This window comes from Gigantopelta aegis, unplaced genomic scaffold (genome assembly GCF_016097555.1).
Source record: "Gigantopelta aegis isolate Gae_Host unplaced genomic scaffold, Gae_host_genome ctg3842_pilon_pilon, whole genome shotgun sequence".
Lineage (NCBI taxonomy): Eukaryota > Metazoa > Mollusca > Gastropoda > Neomphalida > Peltospiridae > Gigantopelta > Gigantopelta aegis.
In genome coordinates, this window is record NW_024533544.1 from 10219 (window position 1) to 37427 (window position 27209).

At 33.3% G+C, this 27209-nt stretch overlaps 1 protein-coding gene across 1 annotated transcript; it reads right to left on the reverse strand.

Moving 5' to 3' along the window:
• Positions 1–18398: 18398 nt before the first annotated feature.
• On the reverse strand, positions 18399–20464 carry LOC121392459 (repressor of RNA polymerase III transcription MAF1 homolog). The gene is given in 7 exon segments (XM_041523659.1): positions 18399–18477; positions 18988–19070; positions 19072–19137; positions 19139–19220; positions 19461–19484; positions 20380–20435; positions 20438–20464. Coding segments are annotated over 7 exon segments (417 nt in total).
• Between the last annotated feature and the right edge of the window lie 6745 nt (positions 20465–27209).

A 27209-nucleotide genomic window follows, 5' to 3' on the forward strand; every position in this document is an offset into this window, starting at 1 on the left:
ATGTATATTGTGTACATGTACATGTATAGATTAATGCATAGATAAGAGTCATTTGTATATATTATAAATACCTGCTACTCTCTCTCTGTGTCACGACCATCATCAGAACAACGTCCCAGTTCCAATGAGTCAAATGTTGACATGCTTGGAGTACGAACTACATTCATAATTATATGTGGGTGTAAATAATATATTATCTTACTTAGATCAGATTTAACAGCTGGTATTGGTTGCGGTATAGCATGTTCAAAGTTACCAGGATTAGAAAAATAATCTTTTAATTGCGGCAGCTCTTGCCCTCGTTCCAACAGTTCTGTATGTAATTCTAGACAAGTTAATATTAACCTTTTGTCTAATAAAAATCCTGCAATATCTTCAATATCTTTGTCTGGTTTGCTTTCTCCTTCCACTTTTATTGCAACTTGCTCGGCTTTAGGAGAAGACATTTCAGGAGGAGTAGCTGTGTCAAAGGGGTTGCTGGAGGCCATCTTTGATCACGTGATGAGCGAGTAATAAACCACACCCACCATGGAGAGATGCAGTAGTAGAAGTAAAGATTTGGTAATCCAGGGAATACAGGAAAATTCATCAATTAGAAAGCTATTATAAGAGGGTATGATCATTTAATATACTGCTGATTAACTTATTCCTTATGTCATGTGACTATCACATGATCAGTTAATGATGTAATACTTCAATATCAAAGTCACACATTGGGTTTGTTTCCAAGGGGACAGAGCAAACATGCTCGAGTTCGAGATAACGTATATTGTGCAATGTCGTTGTGGGCGTTGGCTCTGGCATTCAGGTAAAACTGTATAACAAGTTATATTACCAGGTATACATTGTATTGTCAGACATGTAGGTTTTGATCATGGACGTTCTTATGAGATAGAACAGAGTGCTGTTAAATGTATGAGAGGTATCCTGTTTTTGTTACATGAGACAGGCCAATAAGGTATAAGTCATGTGACTTTCCTGTGATTATCATGTGACTATTAGGTGGAGCAATTTAAGAAGCAACAGATGTGAAAAAATGCACTTCATGCTCGATATGATTACATAACTGGCGATCCTGTTACTGACGACTCAGGATGGGGACATTTACAGGTACAGTAATAGGTGTGGTCAATTACTGAGTTCAGGTTTCCACTCTAGATTGATGGTACATCCCTTTTCCTCTTGGTTCTAGCTCAAATGATAGCTTCTGGTGTTCAGGTAAGTACTATATAGTTAATACTGATATATCTACTGGTTTTTGTAGGTGATTTTCACAAAAGATGAAGTCGATTTTATTCAAAATCTTGTCTATTATGTGGAGAGAGCATATCGTACTCCAGACTTTGGTATGTGGGAGAGAGGAAGCAGAGAGAACATTGGAAGACGAGAACTACATGCTAGGTAGCCATATAATTTATTTCTAATACATATCTTGTTAGTTCTATAGGTATGGCTAAGGCAGCTCTCAATGCTATACATGGGTTGAACCTCTTTGGCGAGGGTGGGTCCCCTTTTATGACGATCCATGTTGATCCTGATGCCCAATATCGTAATCATGTTATTTTGTCAACACTCTTACCAAAGGAGTCATGCAGTAAAGAGACAGATGCTGCTCTTCTCTGTATTACGGGATTCCCTTCCTTCTCAATTGAAGATAAGGCTTTACGGGAACAGACTGAAGAGAAAATTAAGTCAACATTGGAAGGACGTTATGGTTTCAAAAGATTTAACAAAGATGGACACCATACTTTACTTGAAGATACTAAACGACGCCATTATGAGGCAATGGAATTGGAGGTGTGTTGATGATGTCATTCTGACATCATCACTTTTATCTCTTCCAATATGTAGGCATTTGAGGGGATTGAATGTGAATGGCCGCTCTTTTATTTGTATGCATTCATTACAGGTAAAACACGCCTACTGACACACCTCCTTTTAGTTGTATTTTAGCTATGTTCAGAGGTAATCAAAAAGAAGCTGATGAGTATTTGGGGCAAACTACAGAATACTTTTAGACAACAAACTACAATTGGAGGTCAGTAGATTAGAATATGAAATCTAAATTTTTTATTACTTGGAAATGAGTAATAAAATTTCCAAACTTTATAATATTATAGGAAGTCTATAGGAAGTCAATTTTAATTAATCTTTCTCTTATTTAATAGGTTTATTGTGTTGTACCAAAACTTTATTTTTATTCTGAATGTAAAGTTAGTGACAATGATGAACTAGTATCTGGTAGTAGCAGTACTATAAGTAATATTGAAATATTAGATGATATTAAGTTGGAACCATTACAAGAATCTATGCCATTTTTATGGGCTCAAGCGCTGTATCTAATAGCAAGATTGATCAGTAAGTGTGTGTCATTTATTAAGATTAATTAATGTATTTTATGATAGGGGATCATCTCATTACTCCTGTTGAACTTGATCCTCTTGGATTGCATCTTCCTGTAACACACACACGATATATTCCTGCTAAACAAAGTGTCCACTTTAGGTCACCTAGCAGCGATGTTCTCATACAAGTAGCACTTATATCTGAAAGCAGTAGGTTAGTAATACTAATAGTATATGAGTAATTAGTATATTGGTACATTAGTATATTGGTACATTGGTATATTGGTACATTAGTATATTGGTACATTGGTATATTGGTACATTAGTATATTGGTACATTGGTATATTGGTACATTGGTATATTGGTACATTGGTATATTGGTACATTGGTATATTGGTACATTGGTATAATATTCTATTTGGTCTTACAGATTACAAGCCATTCTTGCTACATATGGTATACCTACACAAACTCCCAAACAAATTGAACCAATTACGCTCAGTTCACCAGGGGAAGTCCTGCTTGAGGTGAATAAAGACTATGACATCATTGTGACATCATTATATTGGATAGGTATACAGCCATTTAGGAGAAAACAAAGTTAGGGTTGTCAGGACGACCATTAAGACCTATAGGAGCTATTGGTACAAGCAAAGTATGTTCCCTTTATTCTGTACTAAATATTTTATTAAAAGATATTATAGATTTATCAAATTTATGGACATTTGACTGTATTTTATCCAACTGATCTTAATATTGCAGACTTCTATATGTCTTTTGATATTAAATTATTTATTGATACAATTAAAGTGAGTGCCATGTTCTATTTTATTCTCTATTTATCTATTTCATTCTCTCTTTTTCTATTTCATTTAGTCTATCATCCGATTTTTAAACAGTTATTGGAATATAAATGGTCGACCAACTGTCACTATATTATTAAGACAAAATCTTTTTCAGTAAGTTAACCACACCCATATACTCCTCCTTAAACATCTGTCCTTTTTAGAGGAGGTTATTTTAAAGATATGATTGGGTTTCTGGCTAAGCTACGTAGTGGAGAAGTTGATGGTATTACAGTTCGACTGGATAGATTACAGGTTAAACTTACTAGTTTCCAAATCAAGTTTATTAAACTGGTTTGTCTCGTTTTAAAGGCATTGATACCAACGTCATGTGTGGATAGTTTGGATTGCGTAAGAGAAGAAGACGATGAGATACCAAAATCAGCTGTGTAAATTTTACAGCTCAATTACTAACAGATCTTATTGTTCTCTCTCATACATAGGAACAAAAGTCCTCGACTTCGTTTGAGATCTTTAAGTATAGGTCGTTCAGTAGTTCAGGTTCACTGACCGGTGATGAGACATTTACTGTTGAAACTTTGCAGTTGTCTCGTTTTGAGGTCACACAGGATGTACCAGAATGTGAACCTGATTATGGACCAGCTGTAAGATATATATTATATATATATATCATTACTTATTATTATAATGCTGTTGTGTAGGAGTTAAATAATCGTAGCTCAGATGATGACTTAATAGCATTATTAGAAGTAAGTTATAAATAGACTCAGTATAATGATGACATAATGTTATTCAACTTTGTATACAATATGTCATTATTAAGGTTATTTATCTAATATAATAAACTTTTAATTATACCAGTAAATAAACATTATTTAAGATACCTTATATAGTAATATACCTCATATTGTAGTCTGAGGACAATTTGGTTGGTAAGTTATATCTCTTTACGTGAACTGATTCGTAGAAAAGATGAAAAATTCACTGTTAATGACAGTACGTTATAACAAGTGGGTGGAGCTAGTAATTTATTTTAAATATTTTAGTTAGTTTTGGTTGAGCGTATACAAGATGTGTATCATGAAGCAGCTGGTAGAAAACATTGGTATGAAAAGTTAATATTGTAATAACTATGATAGTATTTGTACAGGATGGCTGTAAGATTGGGAGCTAGTCTACTAATGAAAGTAGTTGATTGTCTAGCACCTTCTCTCTCTCATATGTTAGTGAAAGAAAAGGAGGTATAAACACTGCTAATTTTTATCTATCCATTTTGTTTGGTGTCCGTCCATTCATTTATTTATTTAGGTATCCATTGGAGTATTTGGTTATCCAGAGCACATTATTACAGAACCATTAACACCAGCTGAAATTATTCAAATTATATACAAACAATGTATGGAATATCAACCTATTGAAGCAGTATTACAACAAGAGGTAGTGTAGTAGTTCTTGTAATAGCAAAAAATATCTTTCTTTCTCAGTTACTAATTTATCTGGGAGACTTTATAACTCGCTCTGATATGAACACTGTATTTGATGGAATGATAAGGTTTAGACTGGGGTATGTTACACATAAATATGTGGAAATTACATCATTTCATCTTCTTAAATATATATAGATGGATAATACAAGCTATGAAGAATGAACTATTAAGAACTGGTGATGATAGGGTTAGAAATGTTATGTTTGTTGTTGTGTGTTGTTGTTGTTGTTGTTGTTGTTGTTGTTGTGTTGATGTTGTTGTTGTTGTTGTTGATGTTGATGTTGTTGTTGTTGTTGTTGTTTATAGCTGTTGTATCAATTGGCTCCTTACGACATTAAACAGCTGCTGAGAGAAACCTTATTAAATGAAGATTCTTCAAGGCATGTAACTGCTGATATTTGATTGGTCAATGTCACATGATTAATTACTAGATCTCCTTTATATAAACGACAACTAGATGGAGCACTAAACAGAGTGCCACCTGGTTTCTATATCAAAGGTTTTGAACTTCAAATTTTTCATGATAACCAAGTATTTTTGTGATAGTTTACAATATTTTGGAGAAAACATCTGAAGGTATATCAGTACGAGGCCGGACACTCCCACAAGTAAACTTGTTAAACCAGTTCATTCTACATGTATTACTTGTTTTCATTCTTTAGCATCCAACTGTACAGACCATGTCAGCACAAGAGAAGACATTTTCACAAGAAGTAGAGAAATTACTTAGTGATATTACTAGTCCAGAATATCGACAACTTGCTGTAGAGGTATGCCAATATTAGGTACAATTTTTAAGTGTCTCTGTGTAGCTTCTTATGGTAGTATCAACAATACTTGAACGAAATCCAGAACTAAAGAATCAGAAATGCATTAACTTAGATGAAGTAAAAATGATGTCATCATGTAATATTAATATATAATTATTATATTTTAGTTGTTACAAAGAGCTTTTACAATGTTAGAAGATGATGTTAAAAATGGACTTGTTAGACAACCTTCTACTGAGAGACTCCAAACATCAGTCAGTATTAAAAACGACAAAAAACTATATATAAATTATTATATTTAATTAATTATAGGAACCATTCTATTCACTGAGCCCTTGTGGTCCACATGGAACAGTAGCTTATATGGCTAAAGCAGCTATCACACAATTATTGCTTGATGGAGTGGAATATGACTCTAAAAAGACATGCTCAGTATCATAAAAAATAATATTAATTTATGTATTCAAATATATGGACCAATTATAATGTATACATGTACTATCATGTATTAGACTAATGATAGAATATTGTCTTTAGCAGCTTGGCTTAGCTCATGAAACTATTGCTAAACTAGACAGTTAAAGAATTGTCTCATAAAATTTAAAACTAACAATAATGAATTTTTTTAATTAGTAATGTTAGTAATACCAATGGCATATTTTGTATGCCAGTCCATATTGACTATTTTCTATCAGAGCCCTGACCAGTTCTGCTTTCCAGTAATTTAAATTTATAAAAAAATATAAAAAAAACCCACAAGCCTCATCGCCTCATCTCGTTTAAAGAGAGATTTTCGTATATCAGATCATTAATTTATTTAAAATATTTAAAAAAAATTGAAAAATTAAAAAAAAAAAACCCTTGGTGTTGCCCAAACGATTCCTACTCGCTCACCCACTCAGGCTTCCACTTAGGCTCCAGGATTCCCTGCTATTGCTAGCTGGGACCGCCACCTGGCTTGGTAACCCTCGTCTTCGCGAGGTAATCCTGGCTGGAGCGTCGCCCTAACTTAAAACCAGCCGTACGGGATTCCAGCTCTTAGGGAATTTCGCATTCAGGAACCGGGAACCACAAATACACCAGCCTCATCTCGTTTAAAGGGAGACTACCAGCCCTATCCTAGTCGGCCTTTCGGATACTCCGTAGAGTATGCTGGTAACCATCTCAGAGGTCTGATGCATTGCAGAACGCTGGCCCACAACACACTGGCACTCATGACTGCTTTGGTTTCCTTTTATATGTACTTACGATTTTGTCTTCATGCTCTTGTGGGGCGCGTGTGTATCGACTATGAATCTCATTAATGTTTATGAAGCTGATACCGGTGAACTAAAAAGATTCTTTAAATAATTAAGTCTATATTCTTAAGGGCCAAGAATAAAATCAGTCCCATTTAATCAAACTAAAACAACACTAGTAATTATATCATAAAGATATTAAAAATATATATATAATTTTTAATTTTTGACTGTGTTAATGACAACTTTATTTAACCAATACATACACAGTATAGATAATATATCACTTTTATGTCACAGAGAAGAGCAGCACCTCTCAATATCCAGTGATAAGGATGTTGACTTGTTTTAAGGTACAATGCAGTGATATAAGTCAGATCAGTACAACGTAGTTTCTTATAAACTGGACACTCATATAGTTTGGGATCTTTATTGCCTTTTGTGTTAATAGCATAGACATGTACCACAGGCATTGTCACATAGAGTACTTTAGGAGTTGGTTCAACTAGTTTTGGGGTTTCAATGATCCCAACCTGTTCCATCAAGAAACAGACCTTGTATGTAGACTCCCTCAGGTGGAGGAGCAGTGACACCTTCTTTATTCATACGAGTGATATCATTGTGGACTACAACATTATCTAAAGCCAACCTTTGTGAGCACGTGCAACCAAATGATTTAAAAGTTTGAAAATTCATTTCCACCTGAAGCTGGAGACTAACCTCTTGTCTCATGGCTGTTAGAAACCCTCAAGGATTGAAGAATCCTGTCATCCAGAGTATGTTGTGAGATAAAAATTGAAGTTATTTGTTACCTATGATTTTGATAATGAATCTCATTAACGTCATGAAGTTATAATTGTTGAAACTGCACACAGTAATGTGATTTTTTATAATTATTAATATTAAATTAATACATAAAATAATACATTAAGACTTCGAGATACATAACAACTGTTGCTAAGCTCCAGTCTCCATGGTTGCATATGACAATTAAAAGATGACATTCTCATTGTGGCATTTCTTACAAAACCAGAGACATCCTAGACTAGTGTTTCTACTTCTAACTCTATTCCAACTATTACTTAGTTGTATTGTGTTTGCAATTGGTCTAAAAACATTCTCAATAACTCCTGAATACAGAACTGGAGGATTTTGGGCAGGGATCCTAGTATGTTGAAAATTGTAACTGACTCTTACAATTAAATAGCTTTACATTTTGAGCGCACAAGTTGATTTTCTATCATTATAGGTATTGACATTATGTTTCTACAAATTATCTGTCATGATAATAAGACTGATATCAACTAATGAAATCATCCTAAGACATAAATACAAACTAGTAAGGAAAGACCTTTAAAAATTTAAAGATAAAAGTCACTACTACAAAGAACAGTTTTTAAAATCATTATGTTCTTATAATTCTGTAGAGTTTCATTATGATAGTACTTAACACAGCATCTCTTGTTGTTTGCCTAACAGCTGCCATTATTGATGGTATTGCAGCCTACTTTCTTCAGAGGACAAATTTTGGAGAGTGTTCTTACACTTCTACAGCTCTAGTATCTCCTTGTGACAATTCTGATTGCAGTGGTATTGAGTTCCCAGCTAACACATGCTATTGTTGTCATATCTTGGAGACGTTACAAGACCAATGTGAAGTACCATTATTAATGGGTCGAAAATATTACTTCAGCTCTGTAAAATCATGTATGAGTGTAGCTAGTGAGCTGAGAATAATGCTAAGTATTCTTACAGTGTTACATATAGTTAATGCTATCATATGTGTAGTGGGTATATTTAAAACCAGCTCAATTGAACATGTGAGAACAAAATACACACAACTTCTGTCAAGTGAAGTAAAACCCAAAATAAATGAAAAATTATCACTTGAAAAAGAAGTTATTCATGATCCTCTAACCATTGAAGATAAATATGTTGTTATCGATGAGGAATTTGTTTAAGGAAGAGAACACTTCAAATATTAATGACATTGCAATTGAGGATGGAAGTACAAATGGAGTCACTCAATCAGATGACATTAATATGATGTAATAATAATAAAATATATTCAATCAAAAAGTGAACACAACAAAATAAATTCATATAACTTTCATATTCTGAATAATAATGATAATGATTATTATTATTAATTAAAAATCTATAATGATAATATTATTAGTCTTGATCTGCAATGGACTTGATATAATCTTCACTTGATACCAACCAAGGTGAATCCAAGGCAGCTATCCCAATAACCACACCCCCTTCATCACTACTATGTGGCTTGGATCTTACCAAGTGACCTGGACTAGTATTCATCAAGACACAATCACCTTTCCTAAAATATTTATATATAGTATAAATGAAGTACAACTCTTGTATTATCTTATCTTATTTGTTTTATAGATTATATTATTTACTATATAAGTGATTTAATAGAATTCCTAATATGCATACCATAGTATTAAAAAAAATACCCACTGTTAACAAATTAATTTGTCTAGATATCCTTTTTGACTAGACAACAAGAATAGCAAAACAACAATGATGTAGTTTGTTACTAAAAATAGAAGTATCGTTATTGTTATTGTTATTGTCAACTTTCAATATGAGTAAGTTATTAATTATATGGGACTATGAATAACTTATTAGTATTCATTAGGAATGTGCTTACTTAACATGATGACATCATCTGACATTTAATTGACATGTAATAATACATCTACTATTAAATAAAAAGTGGTAAGATTGAGTGAGAGGATTCCATACAGGCTAGCTTGTCATAACATATGAAAAAACCCAGCACTAGATAGCACAGCATTATGTAACAATAAATTACCATCTATTTTAATAATTATATCTATGATCAGCAATATGTCTTTGATTTATTTCATTCCATTTGTATTTAATTGATGATCTATTTTTGTACTTTATTTATTCTGAAGTAACTGCCTATATCATTGTGATCTTAAGGTGTTCTCTAAGTAGACTATGATTATATTTACAATATATAATTTGCATTGTACAGTCTATCTATATTACAGAGTTGCTTTGAAAACTACTATAATAAAAGCACTAAAGTGCAGTTCAGATATACTGAATTATAACACACTCACTATCATAGTACTAAGGGATGTTCCACCCACTCAATTATCCGATAGATAGTCAGAATATGAATCTATTAGTGGGTATGTGTATAGGAAAGAACCCATTTCTCTTTTATTACTATTTATGGTTGAATTATATACTAATATTTACATTCTTTGTAAATAAACATTATTGTTAACAAGCAATATATTCTCCCAACGTTGATCATATCCTGTCTCTCCATCCATCCATCCATCCATCCATCCATCCATACTATACCTGACAAAAATCCCATATATTCCCAATTCATTGATCACTTTTGTTTCCGTGGCAACTGTTTTCCCTTCTTTAATAATACACTCTTAATTGAGGGTGCATTAATACGGTCCATTAAAATGTATTGGTCTCTTTCAACTGATGATCCCAATTTAGTTAAAGCTTTCCTAACATCTTCTCCATACAAGTTATTACCTGCAAAGAGTAATGATATCATTATGATATCATTAATATTGATTATTATTCATGAGAGTGATTATCAAATTTTACCAAATATGGTAAAAATAACAATAAAGGTCCCCTGGAATTGTATGATGCAATATAAGTAGTTACAATAATATTCATAGTATATTACATAATTAACCTCCTCCTTCTCGTTGTGGTTTCATGACAAATCGATGAGGATTTTGTAAAGCCAATTGGACAGCTTTATCTCCTTCAGGAGTCTAGATATAATGTTAATATTACATTAATATAATAATAATAATAATTGTAATCAATTTAATCTTTAATGATAATAGTACAAGTTTATAATGTTAGTTATAGTTCTTCAGAAACAATGATAGCATATATTATAATTCTTCAGAACAAATAAAATCTTCTTTAAAATATGCTATTAATTCTTAAGAACTTATTATAATGTATGGTCAGAACTATGACAATGCATATTGTATTGTTATTCACAGTATTCTCAGGAAACCATCCCATCAATACAAGAGACAAGGAAATAATGTTTTCCTTTAAGTATTACTAGTGTCATCCTTTTATTGGATTATTATTCATAATATAATAATCAGATTCATTACATTACTAACAATAGTGAGGATATCTATTATATCTAATATTATAATAGAGTGTATTATATATTACACAATAGGATTATACCTGATCTAGTGTATATAATCCTGTAAAGGTACTTCTCATATTCTCTATAGCAGTTTTGCTAGTACAATATCTGTATATTATAAATAAAATAGTTATAGTTACTATAGCAACAAGGGATGGTTAATTATAAATATCAAGCTCGGAGGTAAGTCGTCAGTTAAAAATGAATTTATACAATACATATTTTCTCACAGTAACTTATTACAATAAAAGTACATACTATAAATATATCCCCCCCCCCTGAAGTCTATCTTAATATAAAATTGTTATTATTATATTGTAATAACACCTGACTACCCTCCACAAATATTTCATTATTCATAGTGTTTCTTAGAATCACATGTGACACACACACACACACATACATACGCACCTTTCAAGTATATTAGGATTAGATAATACTTGTTGTGTTTTCTTTAACCCAACCAAGTGATATGGAATTGATGGACAATTAGTGGCTTTAGAAAGTTCTAGAAGTCTCCGCCCTTCCCATTCCTAATTAAAAAATATATTTGTAGTTGACAAACAATGAACTCCGCCTAGTCACTGCACTCCGCCTTGTTACCACACTCCGCCCAACTATTACTTTTTAGTCGCCATTCTGTCTTGGTTGTTTTAATAATGTTCATTCCAAACTTACCACTAACACAATATTCATAAAGCATCTTTATACATAATTTTAACCACAAGTGAACCCTGCTATCATAGCTCAGACCACAATTAATACCATTGTTTTTATAATACATTAACCAATTTTCAGCTATGCCAATCTGATTTTGACATGCTCAAAAATAAAACAATCATCATTAAATATTGTGCCTATATCATATACCTTGTCTGATGGATAATGTTCTGGTATATAGCCAGTTCTATAATAAGCCACAGCAATCTCTTTGTCATCTCTATAAAAAGAGGAGACTAGCATTATATTGAAATACATTTAAAGTGATAATTATCAATAATAGTGATTATCATGCTATTGTTGGCAGGTGCTCAACTCATCAATGTTTTGTTATCACATGACTAGACATAAAGTACATAAAGGGTTAACATAAATGACCAATACAACAGGTGCAAATTCTGTTAGCTAGTGTATAAGGAATCTATACAAGTACCATAGTTACAAGATCAAAGAGAGCATGACACACTGATAACATATGCATCTTCCCACAGACATATTAGGACACTAAGGGAGCAAGTAACAAAACAGTTCAACTTCAAAGCATATATAATACTTATATACAGTCTAGTATGTCGATATACTAAGTGATAATTCTTTTTAATAGACAGGGGTGGAGATCAAAGACTTTACGTAGGAAATCTTGCTCACATAATAATGGTTCTTGTTTGTGTCAATTTTGCTTGCTCAGAAACCTGACGTAATGTCCGCCTCATTGTGGATATAGAATATCTATATAAAGATAATGATGTCATATGATGTCACAGCATGGAGTTGCAACAACAATAACATGACATCATATGATGTCATCAAGTCATACTCTGCTACAAGCCTCACAATGAGGGAGGCGGTTAGCAGGGTATTTTTATTTTAAACTAATTTAAATTTTAAGCCTTGGTTTATCAAAATTTTTACCTTACAAATTCCTTCAAAACACATCCAATTAAAATAACTAGACAATTAAGGCTTTACTGAGTGTCCTATCAGACATAACATAATTTATAAGTTATTATAATCTATAATCTAGCATCACTAATTGACAGTGTTGTCAGTGGTAGGTAGTGAACACTGTTAGGCTGTGTTACTATACTATGTGTTGTGTATTATCTTCTAGTCTACAGCTGGTAATTGTATGTTGATATACAAACAGTTTACAACTAGCGGGCGGACATGATATAGTGATAGAAATAAGTGTTATCGATAGATCAAACAATTGATAACAGTTTGGACATCATGGATACACAGATAGATGAATGGATAAATGGAAGATGGACGAACAGATAGATGAATGGATAGACACAATCTATTATTTCAAGAGTTTCTGACCTTTCCCAAAGATTGAATTCAATTTCTCGATGATCAATAATATTACTTTCTTTTTCACCAACTACAAATAATACTATAGCACTAGAAATAAACTATATATATTAGTGAGAGAGAACAATATACAAACCTGTCATTATCATATTCCTTCCAAGCAGTAGCTATCCCATCAACGTAACCAGTTAAACAGTGATTATCTAAATGCTGCCAAAGACATGACAACATAATATAATTATATGCGTGGTGTCTCTTACTTCCATTAATGTGGAGGGTGAATAACGTGTCTGAATATATCTGAAATGGACAGGTAGATGTATAAATATGACAGATAATTTGATAAATGGACAAATAGAGGTCAAATAATGGATATATAGTTTTAAAAAGGACAAATGACTTAATAAATAGATGGCATAAAACTGACTTATGCAGTGAGTTCATTTTGTATCCATGTCCGGACAAACTTGTTGAAACTGTATTTATTTCAACTTGTTTCAATCCTAAAGTCACATGACCATCATCTGACTGCTGAAAATCCACCAGATAGTCAGAACGATGAACACCAAAAGTAGTAACCTATTAAAAACAAAATTAATAGGGTTAATACCTCTATGAATATCATTACTAACAACGAAGCCTTTACACAAGAATGCTCCTAACATGAAAGGAATAAAAATTAATTAAATGTTTGTTATTGAGACAGTAGGTGATAGGGATATCACCTTGGACAATCCCTACTCAACCTATAATGTTACTATATTTAGTAACATTGTTACTAAATATATATATACAGAAATGACAATTGAAAATGTGTTATACATTATTGGTGTGTATTTCTTATTTGGGGATTTACCCTGGGAATGCCACTTAATTACTATTACCATGACAACAGATAATTGTGGCCTATGATGTTCAATTAACATTTGACCTTAACTAAACAAAGGGAGCTATGAATATTATTAATCTTTTTGTTGTTGGTCTCCTTTGAGTTACAATGTATTCATCATTACTGAGCATTACACAACATGTGAGTTGTAATTCTTTAACACCTGTCACTCTAAACACAACAACTCATTGTTAATTAAGACAATTAATTATTTAAAATACTGGGGTTATTAAAACAGGAATATAACCCAAGAATATCCTGTTATAAAATATATCTCATTTATCCTATAAATGAGCTCTTTACTACAAACAACAGTTATAACAGTTATCAATTTCCTTTGAGGGAGAAGGCAAAGGAAGTAAACAAAAGCTTAAAAATGCATACAGGTGGCGTCAGTACATGTACAATGAGTACATGTATACGTTACATAATATACATGCCTACATTATTATATATATTACATACAACAACATTCTTGTCTGAAGACTATCATAAACAGCTGCTTTCATGTCTGTCCCCAGATAGATATCCTTTGAAGTTTATATGTGAGTGTGTCAATGTTTAATGATAAATAGATATAAAAACAAAATGATTTATAACTAGCAAGCTTTACTTCATAATAAAATAAACAATAACCTGACACATGGGAGAAAGGGATTATGACTACAACCACTTAAGGTGACAAGCAAATTCTTATAAACTCAATGTGTGTTTGTCTTTTGTTCACATACTGTTCTAACAACTTTTATACATTTTGTTAACAATTCTATCAATACATTAGACTGTATAGTTGATGTGAATGTCATATGCAATAAACACCATTCTTATGATACTAAAAATGGTAAGTGATATCTTCACATTAAAACTGCTGAAATGTTTTGTAATATGCTCAATGGTCTTGACATATTGGTTGTCATATAAACTGCTAACAAGAAACAACTTGTAAGTAGCTAAACAACAATGTCAATGAAATAAACACTGAAGGACTAGATCAGCAAACACATACAAACAATGGAGAAAAGAAACTTTTATCAAATATGTTTTCCTTTCTCTAACTGTGCAATGTCTGTTGGCAAGGAAGAAGGAAGAAATCCGTGCTATGTAATAATTGATATGTAATAATTGTTACGTAATAATTAAGTTATAGAGTACAAAGTTGTAATTATTATAAATTTTATTTGTATATTTATTTTTCTACTTCATGAATTTTCATTTCTTGGAAATTCTGAAGAAAAAACAACACACCCTTTTTAGTCAAACTATAATAGACTAGATTAATATTGAGCAAGATACCCAGGGGATCACCGGGGAAATCCCCATCATGAATATGGTTATTACTTATGAATATTCATTAGCTGCAGGCTTGAACTTGCTTGGTTGAAATCATACAAGTTTGTTATGATAGCTTAACATTATGCAATACTGTTACAAGTAAAATTGTAATATTATATAAAATTTAATTTACTTGTAGATTGCCTTGTTTTTGAACTTCATTGTAAATATCAAATAAGTGTTTTAACAAACTCATCAGCTTTTACAATCCTACACAATATAAACAATAACAAAATCAATTCACAATATATAAAAAGAATATAAAATTTGTTACATTGTATATTAAATACAATAAGACTATATATTAATAGTTTACTTTTGAAATGTTTCCCTTAAAAATTGGTCATCTTGGCTTACTACATCTAGTAAATATTAAATGACATTTGTATAGATGTAGCATGTTGGAATAAGTCACGTGGAAATGGTGAAGGTTTGAGAGTCACAGATAAGTTGGTATAACCACCTCCATCAGAAACCAAGAGACCACGGGTAAAGATGTAGTCCTTAATAGCATGTAGGGCTTCTTCGTCAGTCCACCAGGAGTTAAAATTTAGACCTGACATTGAGCTAGTGTGTGATATACTCATGTCATAATATTATGAAGTATTACATTCAGTGAACCATCTCTAATCCTATTAATGAAGTTATGTTAATATAATTATATCAAAGAGAACGTTGGTTTCAAATTTGTTACATTTCCTTGTATAAAGATTGACTTTATTGTATATGTATAGATGAACTATTTAACTAGAATCTATGTTGACTGTAAACAACAAAATGTTTATATATAACTTAACCTCAACCAACAAACAATACAATAATTATATGGACACAATGAGATTACCGTTATTTAAAACATCAGATCACAATTGTATTAATATTGTCTAACTTATTAACTAAGTTTTTAATAAGATACAATCTGTATAACTTACACCTCATAAAGGTATTATTTAAAAAAATGAGAGAGATTTATATGAAACATACCTATATAAACTCGTTCTTTGCACTGCCCCATCACATGACGCATTGCGCAATTAACATTGCACCATCCGCTCGCGGGAATGTGGCGGCGAGTATAAAATGACGTTTTTTTCGTTGCAGGCCACGTTGAAACAAGTTTCTGCAGTGTCAGAGTTGAGGAGCGCTGCTGAGCTGTTAGTATTGAAAGCAGTAAGCTTTTTGTTTGCTATAATTTGATATATTGTGTAGTTTTCTGCGACTAAGCGTAGTCGGAGACGTCGCAATCCCGAGAGTCCAGTGAATGCAATGGCAGATATGCCCACAGTGGACTCTGGCTACAATTACATATCCCACGGCAGTGCAGCTGAAGTACCTGCGACAGAGGGATTATTAGACTTTGTTGATCAACCTTTTTTCTTCGAAGACCATTTTACTGATACTAAAATACACTTCACTGAAGCAGCCAGTCATGGACCCCTGATGGACGGCAAAATTGACCCCGCCGTTGGAGGGGGCATCTTTGATCGCGCGGCAGCAAAGGTTAGAGCTTGAGACTCATTTTCAAACCAACTTTTGGCTGACTCCACAAGCTTCAAACCAAATGCCAATGGCGTTCCAACCAGTTAGTATGGCCAATCAACTCCCTCCCGTCGGAGCAGAGTATCAAATTCAAAGTGGTATGGATTCAATTGCTTCTCCTTACAGTCCCAGAATCCGAGGGCTCTTTGACGATACGGGGTGACACCTCCCAGTTTCAACTGCGCTTCCTTCTGATTTGGATCTAAAAGGACCAATTCAAAAATTAACAGAGGAGCAGTTAGTTAGCCTCAGTGCTAGAGATTTGAATACTATCTGTAGAGATTTACCAGAAAAGATGTTGTAAAAACAGTTAAAGAAAAGAAGAAGGACTCTTAAAAATAGAGGTTATGCTTACAACTCTCGTGTACGGAGAGTCTCACAGAAGAACCAACTTGAAAAAGAGAGAGATGAGCTCCAAAAGCAGATTGCTCAACTTCAGGACAAAGTTAAACATTTAGAACGTGAAGCTGATTCGTGGAAAAGAAAAGCTCAATCATTAGAACGAGGTGAAATGTCACGCTAAATTTAACTAACTCCTTTCTCTCTCTCTCTCTCTATTGTTCTCCTGTAAGTTTTTATTTGTTTTGTTTAATTTTTTGTTAGTCTTCTCAAATTCTATTATTTCTTTTGCTGTCTTTAAAGTCACCCTTAAAATAACTATTTATTATATGTTAGTGTACTCCTACAGTATTTGTAATGATATAGTTTCTGTAAGTAGTAATTCGTTAGGAGTCAATTCTCACCAAATGTACATGTACTTATTACTACATTAACAAATATATATTATTATATTATTATATTTAAATATGTGTTTTTGTGATGTTTATTCTCCCTTTGCTGCATAAGGGATGATCCATTTTTAACAATGTCGTATTTGATGTTTCTCTCCAAATTGCATGTTACCCTTTGCCCTTATATGGGCACATGATGTATTTTTTATATATCTCCTCATGTATCAACTATATGTATCTTTTGTTTGCCTCTGTTTTGGGCAGTTTTGTTTTCAGGTATCACTTCAATCTATTGCAAAAAAGCGCGTAATTTGTTTGTATCATTTTTAATGTTCACCTCTTGTCTTTTTAGTTGTTGTGCAATATGTTTTTTTTTTTGAAAAATTAAAAATAAAGAACTTTATATTAAAATACAGTTATCTTTTTTCTAATAATATGAGTTGGGTGATGACATATGACAGGATACTTTGAAGGGGTTAATAAAGAGAGGGATTAAAGGGTTGTGTCTAGTAAGAGATTTAACTCTTGATGTTGAGGATTTGAGGAGGTGGCTATGAAGAGGAGACAAGAGTAAAATTGCTGACTCATGTTGTGATTGTATAACCCACATAAGTGCTTTATTTATAGACATAGCTATGACGTCATGTGTTACTATTTTTAGAACATGGCCCAAGGGCAGGCATAGGCTTGTTTTTGTACACCATACATTGTAATAGCCTGTATAATATGAGATGGCTCTAGGAATAATCTAGAGCACTTGTTCTGAAAAGCTGTATACAACAACATCTAACGCCTTATTTGGTAAAATTCCATAACATATTAACCTTCAAAACCAGAGAGATCATTCTCCTCAAAACTTAGAGATGGACACACCTCCAAGTCCATTTCCTCAGTTACTGTCTCATCAACAGTTGGACTACATTGAAAAACAAGAATATAAGTTACTATAAGCCACACCCACTGTACCTGGTTGCATGACAAGAGAAGTTAAATGAACAAAATTCTTTTAAGTTTTTTTATATGTAGAAGAAATAGTTAAATGACCACAGGCTACCTTCCTCACCATATGGATCTGATTCAAGATCAGCATTATAACTAAAGACAAAAAGAACCTCAATTCTATTTATAACATAAACATGATGTCATTAAAGTTGCACTATAAATAGAACACACACCTTTTTAGAGAACTATTCAACATTGTTAATAGCTAGGTTTGACACAATACTGTATATAGTACAGGGGCATACCCTCAGCTAAACACTTTATATTAAAGAAGGGACAAATCCCACCTAACACTTTAGAGAAGGATACTATGCTAGTCATCTAGACTCTACTAATCTACGTATTATGGGTTGCTTGCCATAAAAGGCATTTCTTCATACAGTTTCCCTACCTGTATTATATGACTTAGTCTAAAATTTCCCTACAAATAAAAGGCAACAATTTATCAATATAAAATCACACTCCTTTTTCTGACGCTAGAAAATGAAATTTTAATTATGTTACTATGGCAACCACTCCAGTGCATGACTTATAATTATGCAATATAAACACGCATGCCCATATAAGGAGAATGAACATACATTTACTAATAACAACACTCACCTGTATATATCGCTATCTTTGAGTTGTATTTCTTCATCAATGGCTGCCCATAGCTGTGACTCCAGTACACCAAATACTTCACCAATAAGCTGGTGATAAATTTGATCGCACAGCATCCATGACCCACTGGATAGACGGTTCACGACTAAAACTCATCTGATTTGGCATCAGAGAAGTCATAATCAGGATAAAACGAAGCATTAAGAGTGGACTTTAGATAAAACAATGTTTTACTAAGGAAACAGTGTCCCTGAACTGTGGTCCAGAACTATCACTGTGACTACTACATCCACTAATAGTACGAACTAATATTGAAGGCATTCCAGAGGGAGGAAGAATTTGACTTCCATAAACTGGAGACCCAACAAGAGTCTGAGGTGGAGACAAGGCTTTTTTTGAACAGTAGCCGTAGTACCAGATGATTGTCCTTCTGATTTGAAAGCTGTTTATAACAACTTTTTATCATTGCCTGCCATTTTACAGAATAACTCTCAACTCTAATGATAAGAGAAAGTGTGTTACTTGATATATAACTCATATACATACAGTTGTAAAACCTACTACTATTACATAGTGTCTCAGTGGGAAGTTTATATAGTGACAATGCAGAGCACACATCATCAGACCATTTTTATTATAAGGCTAACAAAGTCAAATATTTCTAACGATTGTCATAACTTAGCTTTGTCACAATTAAACAATGAATTAAGCAAAGACTATAAAATTGTTACCCATAGTTGATGTGGACATGTATAATGTCATGGCAACCTGTAGGAGTCATAATGTAGCAACTACAGGGTTAATAATATTCATGACTCTGTTAAAGATATTCATATTTATACCTCCAACATGAGAGCTAGTCATGAATATGAAAGCTATCAATCGTACATAAACACCAAAGCACAATAATAGTCATTGTTTAAAAATAGTGGTCAGAACCCTAATACTGGATCTGGTAATAATAGTACTGGTTTGCATATTATTAGCAAGGGTCTGGTAATATTAAAACTAATTACTAATGAAATTGAATTAAAACTGTCAATACTATGTTATCATATTGCTATTGTCACATGACAATGGTCACATGCCATATATTTAACAATAAGATCATTAGGGTCATTATACAATGACCGTTAATGTAATCACAATATACACGTAATTACATGTACATAACTAAACAATGCCAAGAGGATATTGTACTATAGAAATTCAATATCTACTCATTAGAGTTATATATTTAAAATGTTATTATAAACATAATATAATGTGTCACTAATCTCTTGTATTGTGTCTATTCTCTTTATTAATCCATTTCTTTATCTATCCTTTTATCTGATATGTCAATATTTAAATGTCCATTCATCCATTTGCCATCCATTCATTTAAACATACCGTCCATTGATACGGCAGTGACCAGTATCGATACTCAATGCACTACTAATACTGTTCTAGTTTTAGCATTCTCCAATAGCTTCATCTCGTTTAATGGGGTGTGGTTATATTGACACGTCAATCAAATGTTTTCAATGTTCCTCAAGTTAGATTGAAGAAATGATGAGAGTCTACTAGATACTGCTGATATAGGGGGCTTGTTACAAGAATGTACCGGAAGAGTACTGATGTTGTTAATACTAAACATATGAGCCATCAACTTACTTCTAATAAACTGTATGTAATATTGTCCAATCTAGTTGTATGGTACTGACGTTATCCTCTTACTCCTGTAATAATAGGAGTGATGAGGACACTAATGAAGTACTTGATGTAATGTCAAATAGTAATGAGAGAAAAAGCAGTTAGTTGTTTTCAATGGATCACCAGGAGTCCTGACTTCCCGCCTTTTTTGAAGAGTATATAGTAAGCTTTGGTATCTTTCTCTGGATAAAATGAGAGAGTCTTTACTTGTAGTAAACTTTTATTGAGGTTATGGAGAACGAGAAACTCTTGTATTAATCAACTTAAAACGCTGAGTAAGTGCCAAAGTAAACAGAATGGAATGAGGTCATTAACTAATTAATTTCAATTTGGAAGGGATATCCTATTCTAATTAATAAATGGCTGAAGTAGTGTGATGTGGGTATCTCCTCCCTATCCTGATCCTCTAGAGAGTCTACCGTACTGGGGTCGAGGTCCAGAGGAAGATATAACTCGTCTTCCCACAGGATGGGACGCTAGAGTAACTCCTGAAGGAAGAGTCTTCTTTGTAAAGTAATAAATTCAATATTACTCTGTCAGTGTTTTCTAATAATTATAGTCATATTGAAAGGGATACCCAATGGCCACACCCTACCACCAAAATGAAAATATCGAGTCCAACCTTGTATGTACATGTATAATTAGTTTAGCTCCACCCACTCATTAAGATATTGTACTGTATAGATCTCCCATATGGCTGGCAACTATTCAGAGATGATGACGATACACTTGTTTATGTAGAGTAAGTTATCCCACCCACTCAATTAATTATTTTAACAGTACCTATAAGATTACATCAGATCAGTAACTATAACTCTAAAATTAGTAACACTGCCTGCTATTTTATAGAACAGCAGATACTATTTTATAAAGAACAAGGTTGTATAATATCAAATGTTTTCTTAAGTCATTTAGATGGTGTGTGTACTAAAGTTGGACCCGTCTTCTGAACAAGATGGCCTATGATTTTCCAGAACAATATGGGATACGTTCATTTAATCCTTTACAACATCGCCTCAAACCTTATTCCAAAGCTGACGATGTCTTAGAGAACATTGAAAACTACAGGGGAAAGGTTTGCTATAGTAACAGGTGCCAACTCTGGATTAGGTATAGAAATTAAAGTTTTAATAAACTTATCATTTATAAATCAATTAACTAGGGTTTGAGACAGCTCGCTGTTAGCATCACATGGTGCTCATGTGATATTGGCCTGTCGAGATCGTGGCGTGGTATGGATGGCTGTAAAAGGTTTACAAGACAGCTATTGAGTGTTGTGCTAATTAAAATGGGTGTGGTTATTTATATTCCTCACAGCCCTCAGCTCGTATTGAATATCGGGACTTAGACCTTGGTTCTTTACGAAGTGTTAAAATATTTTCAGAGTTTTTTCATAGCCATCAGGTCTACCACTTCACATATTAGTATGTAATGCTGGAATATTTGAGCCAGGACTTTAAGTTGAGTGAAGATGGACTTGAACGACACTTTGCAGTCAACTATCTTGGTCATTTTTTTTCTAATAAAATTGTTAATAAATGAACTGGCAAATCAAAACCATCGCGTCGAGTTGTTGTTGTCTCCAGGTTCAGAGTCACATTGGTGAGTTTTATAAAAATACACGAACTAACTAACTATTTTATTAAGTAGGTATCCTGCTCCAAAATCTTCACATTTAGATCTACAAATTCTACAACATACCATCACATAATACATACAATGCATTTGCAGCATATGGTTCTTCTTCTAAATTGTGTTGTTCTCCTATTAACACAACAACCTCCATAGAACAAACAATTGGAGATGGTATCTCTTTTAATGCTGTACATCCTGGGAATCTCTTACCACTCAACTTATGAGAAAGGCTAGTTGTATGTATAAACTATTACATTTAATTGTTCAGAGCCATTAACTAGTTCAGTGGTAAGTAATATACAATGTAATATATTGATTTTTAACCTGTTGTGTGTAGCCTCAAGCTGTTTCAAGTATTGTGTTTAGTGCAGCTCATCCCTTAATGGAGGGTATTAGTGGGACTTTATATATATCGCTGTGCAGTTGTTGACCATCTCATGAAGCTCAAAGTCATGGTACAGCTGTTTGCACTATGGGAACTTAGTGAACAAATTTTAAAAACAAAAATGACATAATGAGATACAATTTGAAGTTTATTGACACTCAATTTTCTGGTGTTTTAAATTTTAAATTTGTTCAACAAAAAACTTGACTTTACCGGTTGACTCTAAATTGTGAACAATGTCAGTTTTTACCAAAAGCAGCTCCAGGTGCATAGATACCTCCCCTGGAAATAAACACCAATTTATAATAGTGATAATTATTAGGGACATACTCATCAGGGAGGTTAGCCCTCTCGTTAATGAGACAAAGAGCAGATTGGACCATCATAGCTGAGGTAGCAACATACCCAGGCTCTAAAGAAATGATATTATTAATTATAAAAAAATACAATGAGGAGGTTTACCTGCTCCTCTCACCCAACACACGCAAGAAGGCATCTGGTTTAATTCTGTTTAAAAATGGAGTAATCTTAGCAAATAGGAAAGACAGTTATTTACTTATCAGTATTGTCCTGACTGTAACCTGCTCCATCTAATATTACTGTAAATGTACCTTTCTCTACCTATATTTATATGACTAGTGATCGATCACATGATCAGTCACTGACTAACCTCACTACGAGTTTGGACCACCCTTACGTACTACTCCTAAAGTAAACAGACTAGGATACTAAGACAAAAGTCTCATTCTCAAACACTGGTATGGGGTTGAGACTATACCTTCATCAAGAGTTTAGCACCAAAGTTAGTCAAAGCAAGTGGTACAATCATGAAAATCAATGCTAGGATCATAGCTATGGCACGAAAAAATGATCCCAAATGAGAATATACATTAACTCGGACCTAAGTGGATATGATACATTACTTTAATAATAATTGAATCTCTACCATGGTGTGTCCTCCTTCTCATTACGATATTGAGCACTGCTTCGCATCTAATGGATGAAAATGGATGAACAGATGATAGTAAATAAATAGAATGGACAGTGAAATAACTTACACAATGTAGATCAGATTCAGTAGATGGAAACACACCAACCATGAGTAACATCAGAATAAAAGAGACTACCTCTCTTTGGTACTTGAACATCAGGTAATTCAGGTCTTGCACTGAATTACGAAATGCTTGAAGTTTTTCTATAATCAATAATAATATGAACAAGAAGAATTTCCATCATTCCAGTATTAATTGTAGTAGCCTATTCACATTAATACAACTAGCAGTAACAATACTATTGTACCTTAGGACACATTGTATGATTCTATATAGGCCATTGACCTGTAATAGACTAGAACTGTTATCTATACACTATTGAATTAATCCATCTGTCTATTTAGTGATGTTATTCATTCCATTGTTATTAACTATCTCTATTCATCCAAATTTAGTTTTAATATACCATTAAATGATTTCTGTAATACAAGTGCTCCTATATCACACGGAATAGAAACAAAACCACAACACATTAACGATATAAAATTCCTGCCTCTTTTGCTGCCTTCTCCATAACGGGCTCTCATTGTCTCAATATACTATTTATAGTAATATAATAATGATGTTATAATGATGTCACCTAACCAGAGGCTCTCCAGTGATGTCAACATAGTCACAATGTTGATTAATAAGGCTTTGATAACTGGTTCTCCATACAAAATGTACTAAAATGATAGATACTACATAATGGATACATAAACATTATCTTACTGGTCCAACAACATCGCAATTATTACACGAGTCCGCCCACACATTGTCTCAATTGAATCTTGATCACTGACATCAGCTACAATAATGTCCACATCCTCAATACCAAGTTCTATAAATAGATACAAATACCATGACATCATTATTTGATAGTATGGTAGTACCTATTAAAGTATCTCGTACTTTATCTGATCTTGGGGGGGCTTCTTCCAGCTACCCGCCCACTTCAATGATTGCTTTTCTTCTACTTGGAGGCGATATATCTCTTCAGCCACATACTTACCAGTGTAGCCAGTCACTCCCAATACCACGAGATCATATTGTCTATTCTCCAGGAGATGCCCTCTTTATTTCACTGATGCAAGCTTTACCAGCACTTGACAAAACTTAATTATTAGCAATTACTAAATATGTCCGTAAATCTCCGTATTAGCAAAGCAGTAAACTTTTGAGTTGTTGTTTCAGAGTCACATTGGTGAGTTTATAAAATATACTGGACTATGTGTTTAGATTACTACGTATAATGGATTTGCAGCATATGGTTTCTTCTAAATTGTGTTGTCGTCCTATTAACACAACACCCCCATAGACAATAAAACATTGGAGATGGTATCTCTTTTAATGCTGTACATCCTTGGTAAATCTCTTACCCACATCAACTTATGAGAAAGGCTAGTTTGTATGTATAAACTATTACATTGTAATTGTTCAGCCATTAACTAGTCAGTTGGTGTTAAGTAATATACATGTAATTTATGAATTTTAACCCTGTGTGTGTGACTCCTAAGCTGTTTCAGTGTATTGTGTTTATGCAGCCCATCCATTAAATGGATGGGGTATTAGTGGACTTTAGTATAGTATCGCTGTGGCAGTGTGTTGTAACCTCTCATAAGCTCAAAGTCATGGTACAGCGTGTTGCAACATTGGGAACTTAGTGAACAAATTTTAACCAACACAATGACATACTGAGATACAATTTGAAGTTTATATTGACACTCAAATTTTCTGTGGTGTTTATTTTTAAAATTTGTTCAACAACAAACAGCTTGACTTTTAGCCGTTTGACTTCTAAATTGTGAACAATGTCAGTTTTACAATTACTAAGCAGCTCCAGGGTGCATAGATACCTCCCCTGGAAATAAGATTAAACACAATTTATAATAGTGATGTAATTATTAGGGACTAACTCAATCAGGGATGTTAGCCCTCTCGTTAATGCGACAAAGAGCAGATTGACCGCATCATAGCTAAAGTAGCAAATACCCAGAGTCTACATCATAAATGACCTTGATTTATATAATTATAAAATATCATAATGGAGTTTTACTAACCCCTCCTCTCCAACCCGAAACACGCAAGAGTATGCATCTGGTTTAAAGATTCTTGGTTTTAAAAGGAGGAGTAATTCCTTAGACAAATAGGCTAAAATAATCCATTTATTATACTTATCAGTATTGTCCCTGACTGTAACCTGGTTCTCCATCTAATAGCGATTACTGTATAAATGTACCTTTCGAGCCTACGGGGGGTTATATTTATATGAACTAGTGATCGATCACAGCGCGATCATCAGTCACATGACGACTAACCTCACTACGGAGGGCGTGTTGGACTCACCCCTTACGTACTACTCCTAAAGTAAACAGACTAGGGATACCTAAAACAAAAGTCTCATTCTCAAACACTGGTATGGGGTTGAGACTATACCTTCATCAGAGGGTTTAGCACCAAAAGTTAGTCAAAGCAAGTGGTACAATCATGAAAATCAATGCTAGGATCATAGCTATGGCACGAAAAAAATGATCCCAAAAATGAGAATATACATTAACTCGGACCTAAGTGGAATGATAAATTACTTTATAATAATATTGACTCTCTTACCCCATGAGGGTGCCCTCCTTCTCATTATACGATATTGCGAGCACTGCTTCGCATCTGGATGAGATGGAATTGATGAACAAATCTATATGATAGTAAAATGGAGGGATGGAAAATGAATTAACTTACTCAATGTAGATCAGATTCAGTAGATGGGACACAACCAACCGATGATAACATTCAGAATAAAATAGATTACCTCTCTTTGGTACTTGAACATCAGTAATTCCGGTCTGGAAACTGGGGATTTTACGAAATGCTTGAAGTTTTCTATAATCAGCAATAACTAATATGAACAAGGGAATTCCATGTTCCGTATTAATTGTAGTAGTATATTCCAACATTAATACAACTCAGCAGTAACAATATAATATTGTACCTTAGGACAAGTGTATGATTGTATATATAGGCCAATTGACCTGTATAGAAGAGCACACAACTGTTATCTATAATCTATTGAATTAATATTTGTCTATTTAGTGATGTTATTCATGCACCATGGTGCTCCTTTTTAACTATTGTCATCTATATTATTTAAACATAGTTATAATATACCATTAAATGATTTCTGTGGAATACAAGTGCTCCCTATATCACATGGAATAGAAACAACAGCCACAACAATGACGATTAAATTCTCCCTCTTTTGCTGCCTCTCCATAACGGGCTCTCATTGTCTCGATATACTGTTATAGTATAAAAATCTATGGATGTTCGATGTAGTTGATCGCCCTCATCTTTTAACCAGAGGTTCTCCAGTCAGGTCAACATGAATCAGAGAATGTGGGTTAATCAGGCTTTGATAACTGGTTCTCCATACAAAATGTACTAAAATGGATAATCTACAAAGGTACAAAAATTTTTTTTAT